The 22,391-nt window shown below is 43.4% G+C and overlaps 1 protein-coding gene across 2 annotated transcripts in view; it reads right to left on the bottom strand.

Moving 5' to 3' along the window:
- Positions 1–1,455: 1,455 nt before the first annotated feature.
- The window catches only part of ebf1b (EBF transcription factor 1b), a 107,518-nt gene continuing 86,582 nt past the window's right edge, over positions 1,456–22,391 (bottom strand). Inside the window, exons 11-17 of one of the 2 annotated variants that reach the window (XM_028983209.1) lie at positions 18,380–18,468; positions 10,154–10,219; positions 9,479–9,656; positions 9,068–9,247; positions 7,239–7,433; positions 6,996–7,064; positions 1,456–4,932 (exon numbers count right to left, since the gene is read on the bottom strand). In XM_028983209.1, coding sequence (XP_028839042.1) covers positions 6,997–7,064; positions 7,239–7,433; positions 9,068–9,247; positions 9,479–9,656; positions 10,154–10,219; positions 18,380–18,468 — 776 coding nt within the window. In that variant the 3' untranslated portion in view covers positions 1,456–4,932; position 6,996. The remainder of the gene's footprint in view (positions 4,933–6,995; positions 7,065–7,238; positions 7,434–9,067; positions 9,248–9,478; positions 9,657–10,153; positions 10,220–18,379; positions 18,469–22,391) is intronic. The other variant, XM_028983210.1, reaches the window with a different exon arrangement.

A 22,391-nucleotide genomic window follows, 5' to 3' on the forward strand; every position in this document is an offset into this window, starting at 1 on the left:
CAGATCTGGCTAAATCAATGTGTTTATGTAAAGGTGTTTATATATTACAGAGCAAAAGTGTACATGGGGACAATAACAGTTGAAGAGTGTTCAGTTTTGAGTGTGTGTGTGTGTGTGTGTGTGTGTCTTGAGAGTTGGTTAATTACAGATTGTGTGTGTGAGTATGTGTGTCTGAGTCAGAATAGGGAATATAAAGCTCTCACTCTCATCCATTAGCTAATGGAAGTCTAAGAGACCTGTCACTTAACCTCACTGTTCTTACCATCGAGTTGACTTCACCAGCTGCACAAAGACACAAACACTGTGTGTACAGTCCATGCATATAAATGCTTGTGTGTGTGTGTGTGTGTGTGTGTGTGTGTGTGTGTGTCTGTGTGTGAAGGGGTAGAAACTTAGGTTCCTTTTGTTCTCTTTCATACAGTTCATAGCTCGTATTGGGGCTTAAAGTAGAATTTACCATTTTTTTTCTTAGGAAATAATTCACTTATTGTTATCCATTTACTTTAAACCCTTTAGTTAGTAAATTTGATTCCCATTAAATGTATGTAATTGAAAATAGTCAGCATCAATTCCCTGATAAATGTGTCTAATCGCTTATTTATAATTCTGTGATATGGCATGTGCCACTGAACCCCCCTCAATTTTCCAAAAACTATTCCCATTTACACAGCTATTTAGGCACCCAGTGTCAAAGCAATGCTTAGTCTCATTTAAAAGACCTGTGTCAAGTCTGTGGCCTTTGGGCTGTCTGACAACTGAAAGAATTAAATGACTTGCAGTCCTTGGAAGCAAATTAAAATGTTGGAAGTGTTAGTCAACCTGTCTGTCTGGATCAAAATATATTGTTTATCTACTGTTCAGGTGATCACATCGATCAAATAACTATAGCATAATAAAAGCTTGATTTTTTTACTCTCCACCACATACTGTTTTTGGCATGAGCACATACTACCCACAATGTCTGTTTTGCTCTCCAACAATAAAATAACCAAAAGCCTCCATTAAAGTAAACTGCTGGGTGTTTTCCCAACACCCAAAATAATTTCAATTTCAAATTTTCAGAAGTAAACCCCCTGCTCTATGGTCTGTTTTGCTGATGACGGCCGGGTCATTATAATGCCGCAATACAAGCTAATTACCAGAGAGTGGCTCAAATTAAAATCAACACAATATGCATCAATTCTGCTGATGACCATAGATGCAAATGATGGATCAATTACATGCAGAGAACATTTCAATTAATAACTCACTGGCATTTTAACGAAAGTCTGTGTGCATATGGTTTATGTTATTAGGCTGTAAACTACTAATGAATGTGATTTTTAAAAATGTGTTAAGTGTAGCAGATTTTTTGTAATATAGAGAGAGGACTTCCTATTTTTATGTGTAATTGGCTTCCAAAATTCACAGACATGATGTTTGTTTACTACACAGAGATCACAGACACATGCCTGGTCACAGACAAGAGGGAACTTTAATTAAATATTGTGAAAGTCAAAAATTTTACACTTCAAAGTTAATCAAAAACATAATCTTTACAGTAGTTTCTCTATTTCCTATCAATATAGAACTGCTCTGAGCGTCCAGTCAAAAGCCGGGTTTAGGAACGGGATAAAACAGGGGTCAGAAGAGATTCCGCTTCATTTTCAATGCATGACCACTGGAAGGACAGAATCCACCTCCTCGGTGAGCAGGAAGTCACACAGTTCCCACAAAAAATTCCTTTCACACAACAACAAAAAAAGTGGGGGGAGACTTAGTCAAAGCGAAATGCCGCCACGCGGATCTCACGTGTGCATTGTACACAGGCCGACCGTCAGGACCCCAACACAGCCCCTTCATAGCACACATCTTCTCCAGATGCATAAACAACCCTTGCAAAAATTCAATAAATAAGCCACGTCCTCTTACAGAGGACAACCCGCAAAACACCCACTCATGCCACACCAAAAGAGAAGGTCAGGTGACCAGGAGAGGACAGAAATGAGACGGCTCAATTTTCACATGGGGACCAAGACAGAGAGTGAAGATGCAAAGAAAATACAGAAGAGAGAAAATAAAAGATGATTATAATATTGTGCTGACATTTCATTTTGTTCTTATGGTATATAACGTCCTTTATATGCAATTTCATAGAACACATGTTGTCAAAAAGCCTGCAGTCTCTATATCCAGTTAAAAATTATATATTGCATCCCCACACACACTTTTACTTTTTTTAAGTAGTATTTTAAAAAGAAAATCACATTTTGCTTCCATTGTGCTCCAGTTAATGACATAAACAATAAAAACAGAATTAGAAATATTAAAAAAATTCCAATGTGCTTGTTTTCAAAGTCGAGTGGCCACTGCGTTTCAATAGATAATCAGCTGCATGGCGACGAGGACGTTTCTTGTCCTGTGCGGTGGTCAGGACTGGCCCACCAGCCTGTCAGAGGTGTGGGCACCCCACAAAAGCAACCCTGTACTTTCAGCACAGTGCTGACCCATGGCTAACATACAATGGGAGGCATGGCTTTTGCATTGTAAGGCATCTAAGCTGCAGGTTTGGACAGAAGGAGCAGGTACGGGAGGTAAGAAGTGACAAAATTGTAATGGACAGATGTAAGCAAAAGAAGAGATGAAAATCCATCGAAAAGAAAAGTCTTCATACTATTATTATTATTAATAATATTATTATTATTAATTTATCTGCCAAAATGGTCTTCCTGCTGCAGGCATTCAAACGCAGCTCAGGAGAAAAAGACCCATGCATATCGTAAGTTTTAAGTTTCTTAAAGCCCACCCCCCCAAAACAAAAGCAAAACAAACTAAAACAAACAAAAAAAGATTCTTATGATACATATTCTGAAAGTCCATAAAATTAAACACTATGAGAATAACACACCTATTTATGAAAAAATGTCAACATAAGTGGGGCAAAAATTAAAACGTTAAGTTACAAATGATACAAAAATAGACAATGGCTTTTGTTGGGTAAAACAGAAAAGGGAGTATGGATTTTACATGAGACAACATTTAAAAGTCACATTTACACACAGTTAATGGCAGACAATTGATCCAATAAAAAAAAAACACTTTTGTCACAATATCGAACAAACAATGAATGACAGGATAGAAGCAATGTACAAGTTCGAGCGATACATACATACATTATTTATATGGATATTTCACACATATCCCTTCTGTAAGTCCCCGTGACAGAGTCGATGAGCTCTTGGAGTATGTAGTAAACAAATAATCAGTGACACTGTTTTTGTGAAGCTGCCTTAAGACTTATTTCTGACGTTATAAATATTGTCTTCGAACAGTGAACTTTGGCAAACAGACACCCAAGGAAGAACACAAAGACAAACGATGCTATAAACTATTTACAAAATTAACAAAAGAGAAAAGAAAAAACTCTAGGAAATGATGTAGCTATGAAGTCGTTGTTGCTGATGTTCGAGGGATGGCTGCAGTGCTTATGCTCTGACATTTTGTCTACCGTGGCCAAAAATAGAGCAAAAAAAAAAACATTGGATCCAACCTTTATATAGATCTTTCTATCATTTTTATCTGTTGAACCAAGCCGATGCCCGTTCACTCTCAAAACCCACATTCACTCCTCACAGGAAAGAACAATATGGCATTGAGCCCTCCACCGATGTAGATGGTGCTTTGGTGGGAAAGGCTGATCTTGGCTGGGCGATGGACGGCGCTGCGTCACCTTCGCTTCTGGCATCAACTCAGAACCTTTTTTTGGAAACTGGGAATCGCATTGAATTAACAGAATTTGGCAAGCTGGGAATGGCGGACATGGATGAAAGGTAAGGGAGTAGGGGGGCTGTGATGGGATCATGGGCACTGTTGGGCGGTGCACATTCTAACGGGCCGAGCTACGTTGTAATCCTTCATTTGCTTGTACAGAATGGATCGGGGTTTGGCAGCTCCAGATTCCAGAGGGTCGGACTATAGGTTGCTGGTCGGCTGGCGTCACAATGTCACTCTAGGGTGACAACTTTAAGGTGTAAGCGGAAGCGAGCAGGACATACGTGGTGTCGTCCAGATAAACTGCCTCTGGGCCAGACTGCAGCGGATCTAGTCAAACTCGCTTAACGAAACGCACCCGATGTTCTTTCGTGTTTTTTTGTTTTTTTGTTTTGTTTTTTTGAAATGCATAGTTAGCTGTTTTCCACCTCACTTCAAAGCCCACGGAGCGGGACTGCAGTCCGGCCGGCCGCCGGCCCGGCTCTTGTGTCTGTGGAAGTCGCGTGCAGTTTTTTTTTTTTTTTTTTTTTTTTTAGGTCTGTAAACAGTCATCTGGCCCTTCGATGCTGCTTACAGAGGCAGCATAATTTTCTTCTCCACAAAAGAAAGGAAAACAAAAGAAACATTGACTAATTGTATAAATTCATAAATAGAAAACACTGTAACATAGTGTCCATTGTGTATATTACATTTTTTTCATATATAGGCATTACATAATTTTCTTTTAGCACAAAAAAATGAACAAAAACACACAATGAAGATGGCAAATAAAGAGCAAATCCTTGCAAATAAAACACATTTTGTTGTTGTTTCTCCATGTGGGCACTGGGCTTTAACTATCTTCTGTGGCTTCTCTGTTCTCTTAAAAAGTGTCTACAAGGTGTGTACAAACATTTCACATCAAAAGAGGTTGTTGCAATTGTTCATTATGTTTTTTTGTCTTCGTTCTTCTTTAATTGTTAGTTTTTTTTTTTGTTTTTTTCTTCAAACGTGAATCCTTTTTAAAAAGGGCCTGAGATAGGAGCTTGTGTTCCTTCAGAGATGGACCTCAGGTGCGGTCCAACACCGGAGTCTGTACACGCGGGGCGGAGTCAGCGCTGTGGCGATGCGTCCTCTGCCTCATCACACACACACTAAACACACAAACACACTACATGGGAGGAACAATCATTCCGGGAATCACTGTTTGAAGAGAGAAGGAAGAGAAAAAGAGAGGGAGTCAGAGCCACGCAACCAAGCGATCTCTCCGATTTTCCTTTCATCATAAACTCTGCAAGTGCGCCAATCTGTTCTCACATCTGCACAGCAAGGCACGACTCAAATATGTTTTCAGACAAAGAATAAATCCTAATATCTTCCCAGCCACGCAGCCAAACTGGCACAAATGAGACACTTGAAGTGCTTGATTGAGGCTGGCTGGGCCACTTCAGTAATTGTTAGCACGCGCTCTGCCCCATTATTCTGAGCTGTGTAAAGGCCTTGCGTCATGCAAGTTTCAAGCACTGGCGACGCTGCAAACATGTGAGGAACAGATCAGCACTTAACAAGGGTCTCGGAATCAAACGATGGAGGTACGGTGCTGTGAGAACGACCGGCGGGGAGCATGATGCGTGCGCATGCAAACACTGCAGGCCTGCTCATGGCTGAGTCAATGGACAAATCTTCACTGCGAGCTGCACACTTTAACTCCATAATGCTCCTAGAGACCAAACCTCTAAGTCATGCCAAATGTTTTGCTAAATGAATCAAATGTAAAAGTTACAAACATGAATAAAACTGCATGAATTGCATATGTTAATATGAATCTACAGTTTACTTAAATGTTTCAACCATGTTGTTTTTACACTATTAGGGTAGTGTTCGAATGAGATATAATACAGTAGTATGATGAGTAAAAAAGTACACCTTTAGTATATAAATTTACATTTACGGCATTTGGCAGATACCCTTGTCCAGAGCAAATTCTTTGAGTCTATGATAAATAGCTTGAATAAAGGTAGAATAAGAGAGACCGATGTGCCGAATATTTAGCCTATGATAAACTACTAGACTAACATTAATTAAAATTGTTCATGTAAAATAAATAAATAAAACTACATGTTAAATACTCAGTAATCCTCTCTGTTTTACTGGATTTTTGTCTTTGGTTTTACACCCAATATGGACCAGGTTTTTCTTTATGATGTTTTGCTATTCTCTGTCTCTCTCTCTGCGCCGACTGGCGAGGGAAGCGTTGATGTCTTAGAAGTGAAAAATGCTTATTGCTGCAGATTTGACTTGACATTAGTTTTGCAACTGCTGACAAATACAAAAGATGATGGTAGTTGGTTTTTCTGCAGGCGTTGTGTTCTTGGAGGTACTATTGCTGATGGAATCAAGGAACACATACACACACACACACACACACACACACACACACACATATTTATATATATATATATATGTGTGTGTGTGTGTGTGTGTGTGTGTGTGTGTGTATACATGCATACACACAGTAGCTATCTCTTTTGTGCAATAGGCCTGCTTTAAGAAATGGATGCTGGGAATAGTAATTTACAGGGATGATCTGATGAAGAACTGATGAATTTGTCTACAGTATTTTTACTGCTGTTTGGTGACAAGCTTGATAAAACAAAGAACAAGTGATACTGTGTCACAGCCATCAAATGGAAGTTGCTATGATGTGACAGCAACTTCCACTCCTGATATACACAGAACACACATGCTCACTGGCTCTCTCTCTCTCACACACAAGCATAGACATACACATTAATATATTCGTATCGATTGTCAGACAGTGAGCTGAATACAGGTGACTGTCAACAGTCAAAATGTTCCAACACTGGATCAGAGAGTGAAGTGCAACCAACACTCTCTCTCTCTCTCTCTCTCTCACACACACACAAACACACACAGGATAAGGACTGGACCTTTAAATGCTGACTAGTTTTTGTGTTGTACAATACACTGTATAGGCAGAGAATCCTTTGTGGTATCATTTGTGCTTCCAAATCAATTATCAAATTAAAAATAAAGCTTTCAGACCCACTTTTAATAGCCATGCATTAAGCAAATCATGCACTGTTGCATGCACATGAAACATTGGTGTGACACGAGAAGATTCGTAAACAGAAGGAGAGTAGATCAAAAACTCTGTTGCAAAAATAAAGATCAGACCGGGAGAGAGAGATTTGAATGGATGGACGGATGGACGCATGAATGGATGGAAGGGTTGAGTAACATACTTCAGGAGAAGGCCAGGCCTTGCAGCGCACTGGCTGTAGAGTACTTGCTAGAGTCCACAAAAGACTGATCTGAGGGGGAGAGGACAGAGAAATGAGAGAGAAATAGAATAAAAGAGAGGAGGGAGGGGAAGAAAACAGTTAGTGATATTTTCAGCGAAGAGCGGGGCGGATGGATTGGGGTGTAAGGGGACGGAAGAGGTTAGAGGGGGCAGGCTGGAGCTGGCACTTCCTTTTTTGGGTTACCTTGGAGACCGTTGCCGTTAGTGCTGGTGCAGGTGGGTGGGGGCGAGGTCTGGGGGCGCACCACGGGGGCAAAAGCGCTCTTCTGCTTCACAGCTGACACCATGTTGGCCGGGGAGAAGGAGAAGATTCCAGAAGAGCTGCTACAGTTAGAGGGCAAACTGGTGGAGGAGGCCATGGTGGGGCTGGATGGGACAACTAAGAAAGAGAGAAACATTTGATTGTTAAATGTGGCCTTTTATTTTTACACAACTACAAAAAATGAATAATCCTATAATATGAGTGGTAAAGACACTGCACATTGATTTATGGCGGTTTACAAATCTATAAATGGACTAGGGACTGAGGATACCTCATGGAGATGCTTAATGAATACCTCTCAAATCTCTGAGGTCACTGGAGGGGAGTTGTCCAGTAGTGCCCCAACTACAAATAAACTCCATTATTCACTATGCTGTGCATCGCTGCAATAACCAGGTTCCTACTGACCTTCGTGCATGCAGAGATTGACCATTTTATTGCTGAGTTTCATATTTATTAAGCATTTTGAATCACCCCTGTGCATAAAATAAGGTTACACATTTGTATTCCAGACATGATCAAAACAGTACAAAACACAACAGCATTTAAAACATATCAAATTTACAAAGAAAGAATGAGAGAAAGAGGAGAGGTAGAAAGGGACTGATGGAAGTGAAGCGATAGAGAGCGTAATAGAGAGATGTTATTGCTTCATCCACCAGGAAACCACCTCCTCGTTTGATTTCAGAAATTCCTCCTCCTGCATCTGCTCCACAGTCGCTGTTCTTCCAGAACTCGACACCGGCCCGCTGGGAAATATTGTGAAAGGCGCCGCTCATTGATGAGCCTTTATTAGGAGCCGTTCTGACTTTTGCTCCATTTAAACAGCTTTATAGCTGCAGTCGAGTGAAACCATGTAACAACAGCAGAATCCATTTATCAAGTCCTAACTAATCAATTAATGAAAAGTGGAACCGCACAGCCCGCCCACAGATTGATTGTAAGCATCTAATGCAGTCGGCAGGCCTTTTAAAATACTTGTTAACACCGTGGGACCTGAGTGGTGAAATTGAATTGTTCATCCTCCAATTAGTTTATTGATTTAATTAACAGTCTTTAATTCCGGGGGCCGGGACGGAAAACTGTGGCGTGACATGAGCAGCGAGGCGTGGCGACGCGTGCGGCCTTTCATCCCGCTCCTTTGACTCCTCGCCAAGATGCTTGAAAAAAAAACATTGCGTCCTCTCCAAGTCTCTTCTTGCACGCCTCTCACTGCACAATAAAGCTAAACAATCATGTCACCCAGCAAACCTCTTTGCTTCCACGTCTCTCTTAATTGGGGAATGGTGACAGTAAAGGACGCTGCGGAGCATCGGTGGCGAGAGGAGGGTCAGGCTGGAGCTGAAAGGCCAGAGAGGAGGGTGAAGTGATGCTAAGCTGACTCTGAGCCGGGAGGAAGCACACAACGGCACACAACAAAATCCCTACTAACCCAGGGTTTCCATCATTGGGTTTTGGATCCAGGTCTGGTTCCGAGGACTATAATTTGCAATCTAAATGAATGTTTGGTTGGAGTAAATTATCAATGCGGCGGGAGTTTGTCGTTAAGCCAATAGTGACGGACTTTTTTTAGGTACAAATGAATGTGGAGGCAGATGAACTTGGACCGCAGAGCCAATAACAATGGGAGGAGAAACAATTTGAGACACATGGCTAACAACAGCGGGGCAGAGGTCACTCCGGTCGCAAGGCCAAAAGACGGGATGACGGGAGCAGAATTATCATTTAATTTAGCACAGGGTGTGACTCACTGGCGTAGGGGGAATTGGCGGCAGAGCCGTTGAGGAAGCTGGGCGAGCTGCCCAGGTTGGACATGGCGCTGTTGCCGTAGCCGTTCATGCTGGTGGTGACGGAGCTGTAGCTGCTCTGCTGGGGCGTGGAGCTCGGGACATAGCCGTGCGGAGAGACGCTGCTCGTGTTCCGACTGAAGCCTGGAATGACCAACACACACAATTAGTGATGTGCAAAGACCCCAATTTCATCCTCAGTCTAAGCTTTTCTAAGCTTGATAGAAAACACTGATGTATTTGCCTGAATGTTTCTTTTTTCTTACATTCATTGTTTTGTAGGAGATGGATAGTTAGCATATTTATTAAATGAAAAAATGAAGCCCTCTGACATTTAATTAAGATCTATATATGCCCTGCTACTCTTGCACTGACCCTGATTTCCACCCTGCGAGCTCTCGGACACGTTGACAGCGAGCTGTCCTGGGAAGGAGTTGACTCCCATCATGCCGCTGTGGACGGAGCTGTTGGTCAGACCAGGAAGCTGGTTGTGGTTCCGTGGCACATTGTAGAGAGCCTCAGCGATGTCGGCTGCGCGCTTGAGGATGATTTCCTGGAGAATTAAGGAAATGTTTAATTCCCCCTAACCCTGATGGAAATACTGTCATGTGATCATTATCTCCACAACTGTCAGTCATGTCATTAATGTACCCTGCAATATTATGGACAATATATATATTTTCTGGTGCATTTGACCTGTGAAGTTTGATTTTTATGCCCATATCTGTAGAAAAATTGTCAGCGTCGGATTTTTATTGCGCTGGAATAACGTAACGCCCTCGAGTCACCTGCAGCCGCAGCCTGGCTGGCTGACTGCAGATGACACTGATGGTTACAAATGGCCCGCTTGGTGTGATAGTGTAATCACTACTTCATCTGTGTTCGTAGAGTGGTGATACATTAGTCCTGCTAAAAATAATTCATGGGGACACGTCTTGTTAGCGTGTAATTAATGATTTATAAGGTCGCTATTAACCATTAGGGATTAATTATTAATAGGCTATAAACCGGCGCGATGGAGAGTCATTCCTCAGCGTAAGATGAGCTCACCTGGTTGTTATGGGGCATCCCGTACAGCGCCTCCACCAGATCGGCAGCTCGCTTCAGGATGACCTCCTGTCCACGGCAACACACAGAGCAGCAACAGGAAGACGGAAAAGTGGAAAGAGAAGGAAAAGAACTCTGTTTATGGAACTTGTTTGGGTCAGGCTCCATTTCTCTGAACATTAACGGCCTACAATGGGCTTCATATTTTTTCATTTTGTGTCTCTGACAGTTTACTGTAACAATATGGAACTATGGCTTTTTCCATGAAAACCATAGAATTTCCTTTTAGTAACGCTGCGGTCGGCAGAAACACATGGAACTGCAACTGGCACGATTGTTAAGAGTCTGTTGGGCTGAAATATTGCACTGCACATCTGTTCCACATTTGCGAAAGACAATGCTATCTGTGTGTGAAGTTTCTCAAGCTCCGCTATACTTGCGTTGCGACATTGGTCCACAGAGGCGCCTCCCACTACATTTCCACAGAGCTCGGGATGAAGCCCTTTTCGCTAATGAGAAAAGGCGGGGGAGCCCTTCCTATTCGCCCTCACACCTCCGGAGAAAAGGGAGGACCCTGTCCAAACACCCCAACACCCCCAAGAACAGAGCAACAGAGCAACAACAGAACAACACAACGAGTCGTTGGAAACACCGCTCATCCAACTCATCAGGAGTCGAGCGGCAGCTGAGAAAACTTTTCTCTTATCTTTAATCGGAATGCGCATCTCCCACGGGATGGGCACAGCGGTAATTACGATAATTTCACTGTCATGTGAAAGTTTGCTGTTTTTCTTCTTTGGAACAGCAAAGGATGTCAAAGATTTTGCTAAGACTTTGTGTTTCCAGTGAAAAATCCATGACATGCATTCTACTGATGGGATTGTGTACACATATAAACTAGACACTAGACATGCACACAAACTGCTACCAGTATACAAAAAAAAGAAATAAAAATGTACTTTATTTTCACACTTTAATTCAAAATGTTTATACTTTCAGTCAGATTTATGGTGGATACCTCATTTATTTTAGATTATATATTAAATTAATACAATTTTATCCACTTCCAGTCAAAAAAAAAATACTTTGTTGTGGCTAAAGGTTCATTTTTGTTGTTAATTTTTGCAGATAATATGCAGAGAAATTAGTTTTTTCCATGACATTAATCTTTTTGAGGTACAATACCACTGGTTTAGTAATATGTACTCTATGTTCTTTGTAGTATCAGGTTTGTGTGTGTGTGTGTGTGTGTGTAATATAATGTGCATGTGTGTTCACTGCCCCCACAGTGCTGTAAATGTGCAGGAGTAAGAGGGTGTTAGTTGGAGGGGTGCGGGGCGTTTAGAGTGCTGTCCAAGGTGCTAAATTCACTCAATGATGGCGATGCTGCCGCTGCATTAACCTCTCATTACTGCACCAGCGCTCCGGGGGGCACGAGAGCAGAGAGGCGTGGAACAGACCCCCCAGCATCCTACAAATCGCCCATGTCTCGGATGGATGGAGAGCGCGAGAGAAAAATAGAGTGGGATACAGGAGGCTGGGGCAGGTTGGGGAGGGGCCTGAGGCAGCGGCTTCCAGATTGGCAACGTGCGTGAGCACTAGGAGAAGATATCAATCAGTCGTAAGAATGAGAGCCGAAGGGGGGTAGGTCAATCGCTGATATCGCCAGAGGGACGGCACAGCACGGCTCGGCTCTCCCTAGAACCCACGGGGCGATGCGCTTGGCACCCGTATTCTGTTCCTCAATGTCTAAAACACCACATCCCTCCTGGGGTCAGATACTTGACTCTGACATCAGCAGAGGGAGCAGAATGAGGGGAAAACAAGTGGTCAGACAAATGGGAAAAAATCTCAGTCAATGCGCTTAGCACCCAGGCATAACCAAACAGCTTGGACTATTGTATCTCAGAGTCAATAGACGCCATAAACACTCTAATCACATCGACATCCAGCCAGGCCCACTACACCGGACGCGGGGTTACTAAACCTTCAGGCAGCCACTATAAAACAATGAGGGAGAAATAAGATGAAGAAGCTCAAATCACATCACGATTACCGCTGCATATGACAATGTGATGTTAGAAAGAGGCAAGAGGGCCTGAAAGTTCTGGTGACGGACCTTCCTGAACAACAACCTTAATTACCTGAACCTCAGGAGTGCAATTCTGAGATGCTGTTTATTAAAAAGCATCAATCAGCACATGGGACCAGCAATAAGGTGCTGGACCCCCTGTCAAACAATATTACCGACTGCAACTTAACAAATTAGAGCTGCGGTAGCAGCTCTAGAACGATTTAGTGCCTGTGTTAAAAATACATTTATGCCTGACCCTCGTAGTTAACACAGCGGTGCAGGATAACCGCATTCTGGAATCCAGTATAGGACTCTGCTTCATCAGCGTGGGACGTCACCGCGTAAAATATATTCACTCGTAATGTGAGCCACATACATTAAGGCAAGGAAATGGAGAGGAAAATATGCTTGGGTCACACAGGAGTGTAGGGGGACCAGTGGACAGCATTTCCAGCCCTGAGCAGGGAGGGGGGTTGTGATAAATTTACCTCAATGCTTGTTCATTAGCAATTTTATCTCCTAATGTTCAATTACAGCCATCGAACATGCTGGGTCACTGCTCCGTGCCTTCAGAGCAGCGAATGAAAAAAAAAATTGATGATGTCATACCTTCTGCTGCCAAATCCCCCATCTAGTGTGAAACCTGACTTCATTGGGGTGAAAACCCACACATGCAGAGTCAAATACAAACAGACAGTTCAGTCCAGAACAATGAAAGTCCAACATTCTTATTATTTTGGCTATCATCATTACTATTATTAGTACTATCAGAATGATTAATTTTATTGTTGTTCTGTTATATATTGTAAGTCGGGTTCTTCAGAAAACCGGTGGGCTAAATTGGCTGACGCATCATGACGTGATCAGTGACATAATTGCTCCTCATTCTGGTAGTGACTTGATACGGGAACTTTACTGGAACTGCCTCTATATGAGCTCATCTCTACGGATGACGCTCCATAGGTGTGTTTCTTACACAGCATCTGATCTCTGGACAGTGTCACACAGCGGGGTTAAGAGAGGCGGACTTCATCAAATGTCAGGCGAGGGCTTATGTTCCTGAGATTTCATCTACAGTATAAGCTTTACACCAAGGCTGGAGGACATGTTCTGTAGCGCAAATGGCCCTTCACACCCGTTTAGTGTCTGTTTGTCTGTGTCTATTGTCTGAATGGACACATCTACAGTTAAAATAAGCTCCTAAAACACTAGTGTTCTTGAGTGATTTATTTTTACGGACATTAATGTTCCTTTTTATGGATCCTCTGGTTAAAAAGAAAAAATGAAACCGGACGCGAGGAAAAGGAGGAAAGAGTCGATTAGTCCGGCAGGCCTGTCGCTGGGCAGAGCTGGGGAGCAGAGCAGCCAGCCTCCTGCCATGGTGTGAATGTTCAGTGAACAATTAAGGCTTCTGCTTTCCTCGGGCTAATCCCCTCACACAGACCGCTACACCGTCTGTCCCCGGCTGTCTGTCACTCGAGGCCCATGTGTTCCGCCTGGCTGTCGGTCAGTCCTCCGGCCCGCGCCGCGCCCCCCAAATTACACCAAATTACCTCCTGTTTCTACAGCTAGGATATCAAAGGGTAATCCTGTGCTGATCTACTTATCCCAAAGGCAGATACACATGCAGGCTGCGTGTGGCTGGGACTTTTCCATTGCGCGGGGTTACGCGGTTAAACTGTTCGTGTTCTGCGTTCCACTGTGCTTAGGATACTAAGACTGCAGTCTTGTTACACAGCGGTAGTTATGCGTTTATAATACATTTGTCACATAGTTACACTACAGGGCAGACATTTGGGTCCACCCCCCAGATTAAAAAATGAAGGCTTAAAAATTTTCTTTTAATACAAGTCATGTCAGGTGTATCCTTAGCGTGCTGACAGTCCCTTTGCATGCTTTTGGACAGAAGTTACGGGACAGTAAAGTGTTGGATAGAAAGAATACAGTGAATATGTGCTGGAGGGGTGGCGACTTTGATGAAAATCATACATGAGAATTCCCACCCATTAGTAAGTTGTTCCATTTCACTTGAATGACTGTTCATTCATTGCGAAACACCAGAAGAAGTCATTTTTATGCTTTCTTGTCGTAACATTTTGAAAGAGCAGTGAGAGACAAGGTCGTCAAAAGGGTATAAAAATGAATGCATCTGTGCGTGTGTGTGTGTGTGTGTGTGTGTGTGTGTGTCTGCAGTGGTGCCGTCAGCATGCCGTTATTACCTCAATAAAGCGGCGGATCGATAGGGCACCGCTGCGGGCACTAGTGACGGGCACAGACCAAACACTGAAACGCAGCCACCCTGCCCACCTGACAAATCTTAACATCAACCAGCAGCAGGAACAAGAGGACACACATTTATCAAAACACACACACACACACACACACACACACAACCAACACTTCCTTTACCAAACGTCAGACAAAGTGATTTCTCTTTTCTGTTTCACCTCTTATTCATCCTTTCACCTACACACACTAACACACACACTTGTGTATTCCCGTCTGTTGGGACTCCATTACTCTTGGTGGAGCTGTAATAAAGTCCAGGCGTCCGTTCTTCGATCTCTGACCCACTGAGAGGCGCCTCTGGACAGCTGACTGCACCATGATGGATCACCGCGTCCAGCATACGATTTTAAACAGCCGCGACACACACACACACACACACACACACAAACAGACACACACAAACACATCTACTGCACAACAAACACAGAGCAACAGACGAACAGAGCAACAGTGCTCACAACAACATACACAAATGGTAACAAATAACACACACACAAAGAATAAGAACAAAACAGAACACAAAGGACCCCCTGCAGTCCAAACATGAATAACAACACTCAAGAACTCACACACACCCACACGGAAGCAATTGTGTTTAAACTGGGCTGCACACACATGTTGAGGGGTCTCTGCTAGTGAGTTGGAGTCCATTAGTCTCCAGTTCACTGTAAGCAGGCCACTTCCTCACACGGTGAGGGACCCCTCAAATGCCGCTACAGTGCGCTGACCTCTCCGCATAGCCGCTAAAACAAAGGAGTGGAGGATATATCAGAAGTTTTGTTTATTGTGCACACACACACAGACACACACCACACAATCAGCGATGGGTCCCTGGAGACAGCCGAGGCACCTGGGCCAACCGACCTTAAGCGTTAAGGAAGGTTGGATGTTTTGTCGGGCGGTGCGAGCCAACCTCCTGCTCTTTAGTAATGAACCCCCTAAGGTCTCGGGGGAACAGCTTGTTTATCTGCTCCCTGCACTGGAGAGAGAAACGGGAGGAGTGACAGGAACCGCCACCACCGGCCTGCACACGCTAGCAGCATGCGGGAGAGTGAACTCATATGACGCTGCTGCTGCATGGCGCTGACTTTGGGACCGCAGGTGGCCAAGCTGCACAAACAACAGCCAGAAACATCACAAAGTAATACAGCATTTTTTTTTTTTTCATGAAAATGAAATAATCCATATTCATAACCTTTACACAGACAAAAATCCGTTATGATGCATTCATTTTGTCACTTTCCGTTTCGTCGGGTATTGGCATTTACACACACACACACACACACACATTTAAAAGCGATCACTTCTGTGTGTAAGAAGGCAGCACTCTGTCATGTTAACGACAATGTTACCCACGCTCCTGGACACGCCCATGCTAGCAAAGTGTTATTGAAACGTGCCATTCAATAATGTCCACAGCAGCGTTCTACGCCGGGGAACGATTTCCATTAGACACAAAACCGGAGTAGCTGAGTAATTTAATTAATGACATCATTATTCACCGAACTCACCCCCTTAAGCTCCATCAGCAGAGCGAGCGTGCTCCAAAAGCACCTGCCAACGCGTGGCGGCTCATTCCTCCGTCAGGGCAAAATCGATGGCACTTGATTGGCCATGACAGTGGCTCGCGTGGCGGTTAATTGCGACGAATAGCTTGATTTGGGAGTGGGCGAGCGTGCGTGCTCTCGCTCGGAAGGGCCGACGTTTGGACGACTACAATAGCTGTCTGTTCCTCTATTACATGGGTGCCGGGCCGCAAATGGGAGGTTAATGTGAGCTAATGGAGTGAGACGCTAGCACTATAACAGAGAGCCACTCGGCAGACAGCGAAGCACAGGGAGATGGATGGAGACGCTCTGGCCTCTTGGTATGAATGGAGCGATGGTTTTCTGGGGACCAGCATGCTGTGTGTCATAAAACAAGACACCAGCGGTAGAATGTCACTTCATCAATGACTTCAAACAACGCTTTTGGCATACATTTAATATTACACGTATAAGGGCTGAGATTTCACCTAATTATATAAAGGTTGTTTATATAAACATGCAACATTTTACTCTGTTTAAGCCTAATTTGCCTGGGAATGCTGGGATACAGCAACACTTAAAACTGGTGTTAAAAAGCTTGATATGCACAGATCAGCAAGGTCTTTATGAGGACTTTTTACAGTTTATTGCTGATTGAATACAAATTATGCCATAATTATTGTTTATTATGAGTTTCACATAAGGGTCTCTTCACACCAGAGGACTGTGCTATAATGGGTTATGAAGGTATAAAAGGTGCTATGATGTGATGTTCCCATGGACTGTGTGAGTCATTAGGACAGATATTCCCATAAGCTCAATGAAACACAGGTGTATTGTGAGGACAGGAAGTCCTCATAAAGCCTGAACTGTTATTTATGATAGACAAAAGAAGCCCTCCGAGCAGGTCAGAGTGGTGTGGGTGGGACGCGGCGGCCCTAATTACACTGCTTTTCTTCCATCATTAAGTGTTGTTGTTCTACCCAGACCCCAAGTGTATGACACCGAAAACAAGATAAAATGCTGTATGTTTATTACTCCCAAAGGGTCAATTACACAGCACTTTCCCTTCTCCAGAAACACAACCAGGCACCCTCATGTGCATGCACATTAATATACACCCACATGCACACAGAACACAACCAGCAAAGAAATGTCAATTCTGTACAATAAAAAAAAAAGCACAATAAATATGCCCCAACTGAGAGCAGTGACATTCCTTTTCACCCATAATTAATAAAGTTTTCTTCTTTCTATTTGGATCAGTGTCTACATTATAATTATGTTTGTGATTTGGTACAGTACTGTACTGATTTTGTACCTTCTTGCAAGATTTAATTCCATGTCCACCCACATTGCCTATTGTAAGCATAGGTAGTCATTTGGTAGGATTTCAATGTAAATCGGATCCACGTGTTCTCGTCATGGATGTGAAAAGGAAACATGCTTCTTCTCCTCTCCTGTCACACGACTGCAGAATAAAAAGTACACATCTCATGCCTTTTGTGAAACTCGAGAAGAAATGTGGACTATCCTTGGCCAGACGCAGGGTTAAAGGGAGAGTGTTTTCGCAACAGGCGGTCAGCACTCTGCCTGAGGCCGAGATGAATTTCACGGTATTGCAACACCCGCTCCTCCCGTGCCGGATCATTGGAGGACACGCAGTGGAACTTGAAGCTGCAGAGCTCCAGCTCTGTTACACTCCACAGCCCTGCATTGATGCCACAGGCCCGAGACACCTCCACCCAGGAGCTGGAGCCTGTCTTCAGAATCAAAGACTACGACGAGTACTCGGAATACAGAGAAAAGTGACCAGTGTGTATGAGTACAGTAATGGCCTAGCGGTTAAGGAAGCGGCCCCATAATCAGAAGGTTGCCGGTTCGAATCCCGATCCACCAAGGTGCCACTGAGGTGCCACTGAGCAAAGCACCGTCCCCACACACTGCTCCCCGGGCGCCTTTCATGGCTGCCCACTGCTCACTCAGGGTGATGGGTTAAATGCAGAGGACAAATTTCACTGTGTGCACCGTGTGCTGTGCTGCTGTGTATCACATGTGACAATCATTTCACTTCACTTTACTTTAATTGCTTACAGAAGAAATGAGACAGATTCATGACCCTGCCCTGATAGTATTTGGACTGCATAGGGTAGGGTTGTCAGTGCCAGGTGATATTCCCTCTTCCACAGTATTCTAATGTTCACCTGCTTTTTGTGACTGACTCTTAAAAGCCACTCAGAAAGGAAACATATCGTGATTGTGGACAATCCATCCTTGAAGAAAAACGTTTCGTTGATCTTGTGTGAGGGAGATGAGATTGCCAGCACTTGGCACACTGACCTTTGGGAGGCGCTCTGGGTCCCCTGGGTGTCGTGGGATGACTTTCTGCAGCCGCTGGAAGCCATAGTCAATGGTCGGTTCATTAAGAGCTAAAGGCCAGAAAAAAAATTAAAGAACAGTCAACAACTGCACCTTACGGAGCAATCAGACATCAGCTAACCTGCATTGTTCAACAGTTTAGCTGATATGGCAAAGCAATTAGACAATATAAGCAGTTTTTTTAGTCTTAGTCCTAGATGTCAAAAACAATGATTAATATTGTTCATATCTCTCAACCGACCACAGCTCATGCCTCTACCATCAAAAAAATGCTTCCTTTTGTGCTTTTCTGTACAGCCAAAAAGCAAAGTGTCACACAAAATGGCAATAAGTGATGGAGAATAATGCATCCCATTTAAATACTCAATTATTCTAATGGAAGAGCTGCTTATTCCCATGCAGGCTGGATCGCCCTTATTTACGGAGGCGACGTGTGCTGTGCAACTCTGGGGGGGATTTTAAAGGGACATTTAGTGTAGCAATTACTGACATGAAGCCTTTATCCTGTCAGAGAGAGATAAGATGTAAAAGCCTGTCAGTCTGAGCGAGACAGTGAGGGAAAGGTATTTGCTAGCCGGCTGACAGTGCTGTAAAAGCCAACGTGTGAGAAGATGTTCGTCCATCCATTTGGGTTGTTTCCGTGAGGGTGTGCGAAAAAAGGATGCCCCCCTTCCCCCCCAAATCCCATCCTCCCTTCTTTTAAAAGGTCGCTAAGAGCCCAAAACAAAATCACCAGAGAAAATGTTGATGTGTCAGCAGCCTCACGCCTTTTTTTTTTTTTTTTGGACGTGTGAATTATTATCATCTGGAGATGTGAAACTCCTGCACCTGAGGGATCCTTTGCCTTCGGATGTCTGGAGTTGCCCCAACCCCCCACTACCACCACCCCACCGACAAGTTTGCAGTCAGTCTTGGGTCAACATAGTGAGAAAGAAAAAACACAGCATCTCAGCCTCACTGCTCCTTCTTGGGACATTTTCAGAAGTTCTATCACTATGGTGATGACTTTTTGACACAAAGAAAACAAAAAGCAGGTCTCCTCTTCTACTGTTTGGCTTGCAAGTTTGACTCCCCCAAGGAGCCAAAACCATGAAAATGAACAACACAGAGAACCATTTCCTACAACTCTCCCCATGGAGGGTGCAGGGCCTATATTTGAGATCTGGCTCCGGTTGTGAATGGAAGGAGAGAAAAGGGGAAGAGAAGAGGTTGAGGGTGGGAGAGAGAGAGGTGGACAGTGAGGATCGGGGTGCTTTTTTAACAAATACATTTTAGACATGGAACTCTAATTAAGTCTTCAGTTCCTGAAGCACTTTTTGATGTGAAAACAATGAAGTGACTATAACCAGAGGGAGTTTAACAAGCGGACCAGCATCTGAAATGAGGGCTCGGACACGGCTGGTACCACAGCGTCATCTTTCCACTTCCCTGCCTTATATAATAATATATATAATAATGGTTCCCCTGTGTCAAAATATTGTACAACCATTTTTTTTTTTCGTTAAAGAACAAAAATATGTGTCTCATGACAGACATCAGCAGCACATGAACTGCGTCCGTGACGAAATACAGAGCCATCAAGAAACCCTCCCCACCCAATTCTCAACGCCTTTTACACTCCATAACTGCATGGAAACACAAGTGTGAGGATGAAAGGGTGGAATTGCGCTGCGGACAGCCATCGAATATTTCCAATTTTTTGCAACGCCCCGGGTCTGAAACCCAAGCTTAAGACAACCACGTTGGCGCCTCCCCCACCTCCATAAACATGCTGTCAAATAAGAAATGTGTAATTGGTGACGGGTGAGACGAGTAAAGGGAAAAATGTAAGGGCAGCTTCCAAGGAGAAAAAAAACAAATCAAAGTCGCTTTCCCAGAACCCCACTGAATCTGTACGACAAACAGGTCCCCAAGGCTGGAATGATACATCATATTCAAAATGGCCTCCTTATAATTAGGAGGAGCAGTGTTGCCTGGGGAGGGAGTGGTATGGTGAGAGATGGGGGCCATTCTTCATACACACACACACACACACACACACACACACAGAAAACGTTTACAGTGAATATGGAGATGAATGGGCCGCTGGCTGGATGCTGAAGTGCAGTTGTAGATGTCAAGGCTGTTTACTCGGCGCTGTGTTCACTATCGATTCCTGCATCGGACGCAATCTTTCCGCCGGGCCCCGCGACGAATATTCACTTACCAGCCCCAATCTAACGAGTGCAGGGCCGAAGGGCGTCGGAATGGATATGAAAAGTACCTATTACTGCCCACTGAACACTGATGAATGACAAATATTTCTGGTAGCATGTGCTTACATGCACTAACACATGCACAAATGCACTACAGGCTAGATGTTAGGCCCTCTCTCTGTTATTTTTGTAAACATATGATTGAAAATGTTTTTTATAATATATTTCAAATGTAACTAACTGGTCATCATTTATAGTCTATCAAGACAGACAATTTAACTAACGTCCAGCAACGTCCAGGGGTGGTGGTGGCCTAGAGGGTAAGGAAACTGACCCATAATCAGAACCATGAAGGTGCCACTGAGGTGCCACTGAGCAAAGCACCGTCCTCACACACTGCTCCCCAAGCACCTTTCATGGCTGCCCACTGCTCACCAAGGGTGATGGTTAAAAGCAGAGGACACATTTCGTTGTGTCTCCGTGTGCTGTGCTGCAGTGTTTCACAATGACAATTTCACTTTCACTTTCATTCAACAGCTTTAAAGGAGTACCTGCACCAGTGCTGTGGGCCCGGTCTTCTGCCATCATCACTGTTGTGCGTGGTATGAGTGAGTGTGAGTATGTGGTAGAGTACGGTGCAGCAGAGTTTGTGTAACTCGGGGGGGGTCTTTGTTTTGGTCTATGGAAATGGTTTTGTATTTTCAGGTGCTGTGCATGTATGGAGTATCCCATGTGTGAGTAAGTCTTTCCTTTCTCCGTTTCCACTTCCCCTTTCCCCAAGTAGATACCTGTATGTTTGTTTGTCCCATATAACAAAACTCTTTTTTTGTCCAAGCACCTGTACCTGGGTCCTCGCATTCCTTGATGTCACGACACACAAGATGTGTCTATAGTGCATTAATTTTTTAACTTGTACTTTTTTTGCATCCTCGAAAATAACTTTCACGTCCATTAAAGTAGACTTTACATTGTACATTGTTACTTCACAACCAATCATTTTCATTTCTCCAGTATTTAGAATTGTTTCTAGTTTTAAGTAGTAGCATATTGTTTCTTTATTTTTAATAACAGGGTGGGCCCAAACTTCTGGCCCTTAGTGCATATAAAGTGCAATCACACCCATATTAATAAACCTACACACTTACACCACCACAGACAAATTTACAGATGCACGCTATAAGATTCCTTTCCAAGCTCCATGAGGGTGGACAGGCATGCTGACCTCCATGAATATCAAAGTTATAAAACAGTGTGTTGGGAAATAGTTAACCTTTACTCCATTTACACAACTAGCCACACTACACACACACAGACACACACAAACACACACAAACACACACAGAGCTTAATGTGATCAAATAATTTAGTTGAAGTCACACTTCATAAAACACATGACACTAAGAGCTTCATTCCATCTCCTAAAACAGAACCCAGATCAGTGATATTCCACAGATTCTTGGCCCTGTTCTTGCTGCGTTAATGCTGCATTAAGGGACCCTTACCACAATCAATAAATCACTACTTAGCAAAGACACCCTGTTCAGTTTGCTGGTCTCATCATAGCTCTCTCTCTCTCTCTCTCTCTCTCTCTATATATATATATATATATATATATATATATATGTGTGTGTGTGTGTGTGTGTGTGTATATATATATGTATATATGTGTGTGTGTGTGTGTATATGTATATGTGTGTGTGTGTGTGTGTGTGTATATATATATATATATATATTTGAAGCCTTCCTACCATAAAGTGCACTCATGAGGGCAGAAAAAG

Source organism: Denticeps clupeoides, chromosome 6 (assembly GCF_900700375.1).
Source record: "Denticeps clupeoides chromosome 6, fDenClu1.1, whole genome shotgun sequence".
NCBI lineage: Eukaryota > Metazoa > Chordata > Actinopteri > Clupeiformes > Denticipitidae > Denticeps > Denticeps clupeoides.